General features: G+C 38.1%; 1 protein-coding gene and 1 non-coding gene across 2 annotated transcripts; one reads left to right on the top strand and one right to left on the bottom strand.

Moving 5' to 3' along the window:
- Positions 1-3,417: 3,417 nt before the first annotated feature.
- On the bottom strand, positions 3,418-9,286 carry tmem179ba (transmembrane protein 179Ba). The gene is made up of 5 exons (XM_059354976.1): positions 9,168-9,286; positions 7,956-8,152; positions 6,063-6,200; positions 5,539-5,617; positions 3,418-5,065 (listed from the first exon to the last, which is right to left on the bottom strand). The coding sequence occupies exons 1-5, from the start codon at positions 9,261-9,263 to the stop codon at positions 4,856-4,858; spliced, it is 720 nt and encodes a 239-aa protein (XP_059210959.1). The 5' UTR covers positions 9,264-9,286; the 3' UTR covers positions 3,418-4,855.
- trnas-gcu (transfer RNA serine (anticodon GCU)) lies at positions 4,576-4,657 on the top strand. The gene has a single exon. It is a non-coding gene; the product is annotated as a tRNA-Ser (tRNA).
- Positions 9,287-9,932: the final 646 nt, after the last annotated feature.

The raw sequence follows: 9,932 nt of genomic DNA, 5'->3' as shown, positions 1-9,932 counted from the left end.
CTTCATGCAGTAGCTGCAGTTGTCTGGTTTTGTCAACAAAAAAAAGATAGTGACAGGCAACACTTACCGCACAGCGACTCACTCTCTCCTCCATATGCCTGTGTGTTTGTTTGTTTTTAGTTGTATTTCTTTTTTTTTTTTTTTGCATGCAATGTTAAGTGAATATTCCTGAAAGCTAGAGCACTTTCTCGTCTTCGGATTTGAGTCTCGCCAAATCAGCTTGTCGCCACCTATGGGACTGGAATGAATGTGTAAATGTGTAAAATCAGTAGAATTTAGGAAACCCAATAAGGAAAGACTGTGTAGTTTGTAATGCTTTCTTTAGTGCTTTAGTAGACATTAACACAGAGAGATTTTCAGGTTCATACTTATGTTTTGGGTTTCTACTGGAACATGTTAACACGCTTCAATACTAAACACAATATTTTTTTCATACTGTGTCAGAATCTACCTGTATTCACTCTGTTGGAAACTATGAGAAACATAGTGAATCTTTGCAAAGGTACTTGTCTTGGGTGGAAATATTCACATGATGGGCGGTATATTCAAATATGCCTGCAGGTGACTCAGAAAGGGGAGTCAGAGCTGAATAGCTTGTTGAATCACATGTTTTCTGGCCTAGGCAGCTCACAAAAAACTGACTGGGTTTTCCTACAATTGTATTTCACAGTTTGGGGGTCGGTAGGTACGCCACATTCCCAAGCACTGAAAAAGTGAAGCGCCATGAGAATGTTGAGTTTACTTTAAGAAAAAAAAGTAAGGAAATCAAACTAGATGAGGATGTGAAGACATGCCAGAGAATTGCAAGAGACAAGAGTGTATTTTGGAGATAATTTATTTAACATAAATAGTGGGAAAGCAGAGAGCTCGAAGGAAAATATTCTTGTGCGTATTCACATGTTCAACTGTTTCATATAGAAGAAAAAAAAAAGAACAAGTAAGAGCTGTCAATAACTTCTCTGACAAACAGTTTAATTATTTTTGAGGCTTCTGATTTACTATTTACTTTTAAAGGTACATTTGTAAATCTAAACATTATTCTGTCCAAAACTACATTGCGGGATCTGCCAAAACTGATACCAAATTGAATGTTTTCCTTCTCTCCTTTCTGCCTGTTCTCTCTCCCTTCCTTCTCCCCTCTCCTCTAATCTCCTCTTCAGCCCCACTTCCCCCCTGAGTGCAAATCAACAGTCCAGGACATCACTATCCTCCTCTTCCTCATTTCCTCACAGGTGCTTGCTGAGTTTACGCGCCTGCCTCTCCTTGGCTTCGAAGGCGGCTTTGGTATCCATCAGCTCGTCCAGCTGCCGGCGGATCCGTGCCATGTCGAGCTGGGTGGACTCGCACTGCTCCCTGAGGGCGGACGACTCCACCCTCAGCTGCGTGGCGGCCATGGAGAGCTGCTCGCTGCGCTCACGGCACTGCAGCTGCATCCTCTTGGCATCGTTCAGGAGGGACTCCACACTTACTGCCACTGATTCACACTGATTGTGAGACATGTTCTGGACACACATAAAGGGATGGAGGTCAGAGGTCAACATGGGAGCTGGACATTATTCAAAGACTGGTTCAAACACAGAGAAAATAGAGACTTAACATATTTTGGTTTCCAGTTCAAAGGCTCTTGTTGATTCAGTTTTGAGATTTAAGGACTCTCTAGTTTATCTACTGTCTGATTTGGCAGCGAACTGAGTTATCATGCCAAAAAAATCAGATAAAGTGAATCAATAGGTCGCAGTCAGAAGTCCAGCACAGATCAACAGGTTTTAAACAGAACATCTGATCTGTAGAGAGTGAAGTAGCTTAAAGAGGCTTATCATGGCTTAGCTCAGTCTACAGTGGCCACTGGTCCTGTCTGTCTCTTTTATCCCTATCCTACCATCACTCTCCATCATTTTTTCACTCTTACTTCTTTCTCTCAGACATGTTTAGACTGTTTATATTGCTAATCAGTAGCCAAATAAGATGTGAAAAGGTCTTACCACAGACTCCAAAGTCAAAGCTATCACAAGCGTTATGGTTTTCTTCTCGAGTGTATCACAGTCCTCGATGTTCTCCAGAGTGGAAATCGATTGACAGAATTAGTGAAGTTCTTCCTTCAAAGTGCCGGTATGTCTTCCAAATGCTCTTTTATCACCGCTCTCCGTTCTCTGTCCCCATCCGTCTCACTCTCTCTCGTCTCTCCTCTCCCTGTCTCTTTCCACTGAACATTATCTTCTACCTCAGGGCTAAAGAAAGGTCAGGTAATCCACAGAGATTAGACAATTAAGGAAAGAGAGAAGGAGTCATGCTGTAATGGCAGGAGTCTATTTTCACCTGTTAGGCAACTTGTTGAGTCATAATTTGTTCAATCACAATTTCATTCTTTTTTAAAGAAATATCTTAAGTGGCATATAAAAAATGATTCTTTATTTGAGGGTATTTAGCTACAGTATGTCTTAATTTACTGCTATAGCAGAAACAACCAGTGGTCGAATTTAACTAAGTACATTTACCCAAGTACTGTTCTTTTAAGGGACTTGCACTTTAATTAAGTATTCACATTTTATGTAAATTTATACTTCTACTTCAATACATTTTTGAGGCATATATTGTACTTTTACTCCACTACATTTAAGTGCCAGCTTTTGTTACTTTTCAGGTCAAGATTAAACGTGAAAAACATGATACATTTAAAGTGATTCAAGTTTTTTTTTTTTTTTTAAATTAAACCTCAAAACTGTATATTAAGTATTTAAAAGAGCCCTAGATTGAGAAAAGGAAAATGCTGCTTGTTGTAGCCATTTCTATGAAAAATATGATTTGTAATGCTCTATAATTTTGTAGTGAGATCACTTAAGTTTTGATTATATTATTAGACCTGAGAAATTCTGTGTTGCAAATGGAACTGAGAGTAATAATGTATTTTGATTGGCTGTTAGATTTAGTATTAAAAGAAACAGAACCCAGTGAAGCATCCAGAAGCCACTAGACCTTAGAGCAACACAGTCTTTGACCTACACTAGTCAGTTAATTTATCCTAGCAAATAAAGATCCTACATTTTATACTGTATGATTTTAAGTTTGTAAGTAAGCAGACAAAAGAAGAACTTTAGACTTTTATTTTCTGATGTTTGTGTTGAGTGCAAAGAACTTTGACGTCCTAAGCTAGCGAGTCAGCGTTGCGTCCACCACTGAGTAGAAGAGATGTACTGTTTTGTCTTAAATCACTGTTTATTAGCTTGATGAGACAGCAGAATAGAGACAGTAATAATATCAAGTCTCATCTAGATATTAACACATAAACCACCTTTGTGAATGAATATACTAAGTGAGGGTCTACTTGTTATCAGCCAGCAGAGGGAGACACAGTTCAACTAATCTACTTCCATGTCTCATTATGCCTGAAATAAATGAACAGAAAACACATTTAGGGTCTTTGTGTTTTAACTCTTTGGTTTATTGGTTTAAAAAAGCACACCAGGTGTCAAGGAACATCTCTGAGTGTTTGATATCATGATATATATCCTTTCTAGGTACACTAACGCATAAGGTGCAATATTTGATGAGCACCTGTGAGTTAACCTAAACTGGATATTACATGTAAAAGGCAGAGTGGGAGCACATATGCTGTACCTAAAAGTCAAAATCCATTAGAATTATTTCATGTTTCATAATGTAATATAATGTAATTGACATTGTTATGAACTGTAGCAAGTGTTCCTTTAGAGGGACAGTTCACCCACAAGTCAAAAATACATATTTTTGCTTGTAGTGCGATTTATCAGTCTAGATTGTTTTGGTATGAGTTGGAGAAATATGCTGTAGAGACGTCTGCCTTCTCCTGTACATTACTATATGGCTTTTTAAATCACAATTTTGTGGATTATCTTGAGTAATTGGGTCATTATTCCTCCTTTAATTATTTTCAAGAGAAGGCAGACATCTCTACGGCCGATATCTCCAACAAACATCACCTCACACCAAAACAATCTGGAGCACTACAGGTCAGAGGTCAAATATGTCTTTATGATTTTGTGGTGCACTGTCCCTTTAAGCAGTGGTTCTGTTAATATAGTGAGACAGAAGTATCTAAGATCACATGTCAAACATTTTCAGACAAAATGGAGAGAGGAGACAATGGGCCTCAGTGTCAATTAATTAATCATAAATAGAGAATAAAGACATCTAACAGAATTAAAACTGGCAGGCACATAGTGAAAACAAACTTCTGAAAGGGTAAAAGAGAAAGAGAAAGAGACTTTGAGCTTTTGAGGACGGTGTAGTTAATAATTTGTCAAATGAGTGAAAATGTCACATTAAAAATACAAAATCTCAGCACACTGGTGAAATATTAAAAAAAAGAATGCCTGCGAAAAACACTCACATTTTTTGTTATGTAAACAAAATACAAAAAATACACATTTCTGTGTGATCCAGGAGTCAGGCAACGGAATTGGCTTTGATACGTGAGTAAATGTGGGAAAAGGGTAAATGTACATATCGACAGTTCAATCTCTGGGTTATGTAACATTCATGTTCTGACTGACTCATGGAGGCCCTGCAGGCTTGTTTGTATTACAATTCTCTCAACTTGACGAGGTGGCCGAGTGGTTAAGGCGATGGACTGCTAATCCATTGTGCTCTGCACGCGTGGGTTCGAATCCCATCCTCGTCGAGGGTTAATATTTATATTCTATCTAACTGCTGCAATACCTTAAACTACGGAATCAACCACAAATGACTGTGACTGGTTTTGTGTTAATATTCAATGGAATACTTGAAGTACAAGTGCATTAAATGTAGTCACCCTGTTTCCACATCTACTCCCACATTACAATGCTGTGCTGTATGTGTTCCTCTAAGCCACCCGTCCTCACTGTGGCCTCGCAGGACGGTTGAAAAACGGCTCCGTCTCTGCAGCCGTCACCCCCGCATCACCAAAAAGCCCTCCTGCCGGCCCGCCGTACCCACCGTACCCTCCGTACCCTCCTGCGATAATCTTGGACCCTGAACTCTGGCGCCTCTGGACGATCATCACAACCCCGATGATGACCCAGAAGAAGAAGTTGACCCATAGTGCCGTCTGAGAGACACGAGAACACACATGACAGATGAGATGGATATGAAACTCTTTCATCTATATCTGAACAGTCTGGGTTAGACACATTAACAAAGTGATACTTCATAGCAGCTGCCTATATGAGGAAGCTCTTTGAAGCACTAATGGTTCTTTATTGCTATTTAAAGAATGAAGAGTAATGCTGACTGAATCAGCTGCGTCTTGTACAGTGAAAAAAATCTTTGTGGGTCACTTTTCTTTTGAAACTTCTTGCTCCTGCAAAAGTTTCCAATGACTAAACTGAGGACTTTCAAACTAAAATTGCGAGCTTGAATCTTGTAACATGTTGCATTTTTCTTTGTTTGCAATCAAAGTAGATTGTCGACTAGTGCATGAATTACGTTGGACCTTTTGCTAACATAATAATCAAAGAGAACAGTTTATTGCACCCATGTGATTGTAAACATTAAAATACAAATTGAATAACTTCTACTGACCTCTGCTTTGTATAGACTGTTGTAGAACCTTTCCCCTTTAATGGGACTAACCCATTTTCTAGCCTGGGCGTCTTCACATCTTGAGAGACAGAAACAAATGATTACATGTTAGAAAGTTAAGCTTCAATGCATTTTTACATCCCATTGAATAGGTGTTACCAGTAGCAAACAGGAAACATCTTAGCTGCAAAAATCCCTTCAAAATCAACTTGAAATATAAAACGTATCTACTTAAGGGTCATAAGTTATATCAAATTATCCAGTTATCTACTTTTCATATGCAAAGGGGAAAGAAAGTGGAGAACAACTGAAACAGAAAGTTTTAACATTGATAAATGAGGCTGTGAAGCAAGGAAACTGAGAAAAAAAACAGATTTGAAGAAATTAGAAAGCAAACATAATGCTCACAGAGCATCAGATGTTGTTTTAAGTTTCATTTCTGACTTGTTCTGTGAGAACTTTTGGTTTGCATGGACATGTCTGTGCATGTGCATTGTGTGTGTGTGTGTGTGAGACTATTTCACCTGGTGATGTTGTGAACGTTCTGTGTGACCGAGCTGCAGAGCGTGTCGCGTCCGATCTTCAGCATGCACCCTGTGATGAGCAGGAAGAACAGGAAGACGCCGCTCACAGCTATAATCAGGTTCATCCACATACGCTCCCTGTGGAGGACAGAACAAACAGAAAGAGTGCCAGTACGGCTGTGAGCTTTTTTTTAAGCCATGGAAAAGAGAAATAAAGTGTTATTTTAACCTCTGAACAACAAAGGGAATGACGTCAAACAACTGTGTGTAACACTTTCTTTTATAATCATCATGAAATCGGATGACCTGTGTCAGTTTTTGATTTTTATTAAATGTTTTTCCCCTCCTCGCCCATTCTGTAGCCTGTGCTGTTAGAGCAGCTTTGGGAACGCCATTTAGACACTACAGGTGAAAAGTGTAATTTTCTAACTAATAGATATCACCATTTCCAGGACATAAATCTTAACATTGGATAAAGCAAATTTCAATGTTGTTTTTCATTTTGTTGTTATATTAGATTCAAAGTTTTTTTTACAGAAGGAAATTGGGATATCTCCTTTTATCATTTCATAAATCAGAAAATACTGTCAGAAGCAATAAAAAAAAAACTTGTCGTTGAGAAGTTCCACATTAAGTTGAGATTTATGGCTCAGAGCATGAGAAAAAACGTGTTTTGAGAAAACTGCTTTTAAAGATTTCATACTATTAAAAGACAAAATACTGAATCTAATTCTTAGCAACAACAATGTAGAACATGTAAAACACATAATATTGTGCAGGAGAGTGGGAGCTTTCAAACGATGCTGTGATGACAAGGTTTAGACTTTAGTTTAGTTTATAGAGGACTAACTTTTAGTGAACTTAAGAGAAATATAGTAAAATATACCCCCTAAATGTTTGTTTTGGATGATTTCTTTCCACTATTCTGAAAGAAGACATGTTATGGTAGAAAATAGCTCAAAACCTATAAATAGACCAGTGCATGTCTCACCTTAAACCAAAGTCTCTGTTGAGTGAACCTTGATTTTGTTTCATTGTGCTTCACACTAACAAAAATACAACTCTGAGTAGAGCTGGACAATATAAGGATTAACCAGCAATAATAGTATAAGTCCAGCTTTATTTTTTATTGTTAATTGTTTGGCCAGTTGTGGTATTGCCATGAAAAGAGAAAAAGAGGAATAAAGTATTGGACTTATAACTGACATTCTCCTTCATTGAATAAAAAAAGGTTATAAAAACTAGCACACAACTTGGCTGCTCCCAACAAGACCTTCCTAGTGTCTCCAAAGCTTTTTCTTCTGCTCCAAGAGCATTAGGGGTAGTGAAGTCATTTTAATACTATTAAAAGCATTTAGCTTCTAAATGTAAGCTCCAAGCTTTATTAAAAAATACTTATAAACTAAACATTTGTATCATCAAAATAAAGTCACAACAGCCTCTGAATTATTTATAGATTCCTTTTTTTTCTTTCTTTACAGCTGTTGCTTTTTTGCGGCTGCATGTATTTATGTATATGGCTGTAATGGCTAAATTGGGTGGGAAAACATTATATAGGATATTGGTATCCGTTAAAATACATCATACTGATTATACATTCCTATTTAAGTGTGTGATTAATACAGTTTATATGAATAACTGAATTCAAGTCTTCTACAAGCTGTGCAACATTTGCTTTGATGGGGTTGGAAAAGAATAACTTATGAATATAAAAAATATGATGACTATAGTTAGTTTAATTTTAAGTGCAACTGGGTTTTCCAAGGACAATAAAATTATGACTTCATGGACTCCAGCAGAGCAGGTGTCAAAAGTGGACTGACCAAAAAATTACGTGTGTTTGATCTAATGTGGAACTGAAAGCCAGTGGTTTGTGATCACATGTGCCATTACCTTCTGATTTCCCCGTCCATGCAGAAAGAGTACAGCCAGTACAGAGACAGTGAGAAACAAACCACTGCAACCATGACTGATATGGCCGACACAAAATAGCACAGAGACGAGGCGCTGGATGACTGGACCCCAATGAGGCTTGCTGTAGCATTGTAGTTGACAAGTCCATAGAGCATACACAGGCCTCCGAAATTACCCTGAGAGACAAAGAGAGACAAAGAGATGTCATTTTATTATAACAGATGTTTCCCTTTTTCATTTAATAGTCTTAGTATTGTTGCATTGTTTCAAAAACTTCCTTTTTCTACATTGTTAGAAATGCACACACACACACACACACACACACACACACACTCATAAACTGCAGCATCTGACTTCTATAAAGAAGCAGAGAGAATAATTGGGCACGAGGACCATCTGGTCACATGATGGGAACATGATCTGTTATTACTGGCGCGCGCACGCACATCAGCAGTTACGCACGCGCATTTTCACACGCTTCTTGATTAGCTAAGAAGAGAAAGTTGTTTTTGGGACTCAAGGCTCACAGTAAATGTTATTTTTCACAGTGACTTTAACTAGCAGCATAAAGTGATGCAGCTAATTCAATGAGTGACAGGCTACTACAATGCGCGTGCTGATGATGATACAGTGTTTCTGTAATTTTCCCTGAGGGTCTAAAATGTGTTAAACAGGGAAACAGTACTGTAGGGTGCAACAAATAGTGATGTTTTGCCTAAAACATTATAAGGTTAATAGACAGAGGTGTGTCCGAGACAACAACACTCACAGTTGCCAGAAATCACAAGAAAGTGAAAGTGCGTCTTACGTTTATTGTTGTTAAACTGCTCGAGCTTTGGTTTTGATAATAACTATTACATAATGTGTAAAATAAAAGTTTAAAATCAATTGTTTTTGATATGCGCGAGCGTTAAAAGTCAGTAAAGGTAATTTTCAGGGGGGAAAAGTAGCAAATTATGACGCTCATTGTACATCAAACAACGCAAATTAATGTAAAACTGTAGGATTTAGTACAGATAAGTGCGACAAATCCAACCTTTGAGGTGGTTTTTCGTCTCGGCTGACTCTTTGGTGAACTTAAAACTTTGTTGCACACTCGCGCGCACTGAAAAAAGTGCGTCTACCCGGAAGAGGATGGATATAAAATAAGCATAGCGTTTAAGCTATTTTATTAATTTTGTGTAAATTCACCTGGACTATGGTGACGGATGCGGCGGTGACAATCCCACAGACGAAACAGCAGGCGTACAGACCCAGCTCCAGCAGCAGCAGCCCCGTTAACGCCATCGTCCTGCGGCCAGGTTCCTGTCTGGGAAGACACCAGCATGAGGACAGCCACAATAGAAAATAAAAGACTTCCGCTAAAGTATTTCAAAATAAAGATGAAGCGCACCTTTATTGTAAGGTGAGAATTTAGTATTTATTGAAGAATACGAAGTAAAAACAGTAGGGCTACGAGTACAATTGTATAAACAAGAAATTATTTTAAACTTTTCATTTTATTTTTTAATTTTTTTGTTAACTTTGTTTTTTAACTATACTACTTTTTTCTCATACGTTGCAGAAACACACTTTAACATTCTGTCAATGAGCCATATAAACCATTTATATCCCCATAACTCACCTGTCTCTTGTGCAGTGTCACAAATGCCACGCTTAAATTTAAAGATGAGTTTGCTCCGGCGTTATTTTGGCTGTTTTTAGACGGCTTCACTCAGTTCTCACTCATAGTCCAGTTGTCTGAAGCGACAAACCTGCGTTGAAGATTCCCTCCTGTTTTAGTTTCAATCAGCTACTACTTCTCTTGAGCGCCACCAGATAGGCACGTCAGTTTATAAATGCGTAAAAATCATGTATTTGTCACACTCAAGGGTAGAGGAGCTTCAACACAGGCTGTCATACAGAGCAATTTTCTTCGGGTCAGGAGCTGGTTTCGACTGATAACCCAGTAAGATA

This window comes from Centropristis striata, chromosome 17 (genome assembly GCF_030273125.1).
Source record: "Centropristis striata isolate RG_2023a ecotype Rhode Island chromosome 17, C.striata_1.0, whole genome shotgun sequence".
Taxonomy (NCBI): domain Eukaryota; kingdom Metazoa; phylum Chordata; class Actinopteri; order Perciformes; family Serranidae; genus Centropristis; species Centropristis striata.
This window is presented reverse-complemented; position numbering and strand designations above follow the sequence as displayed.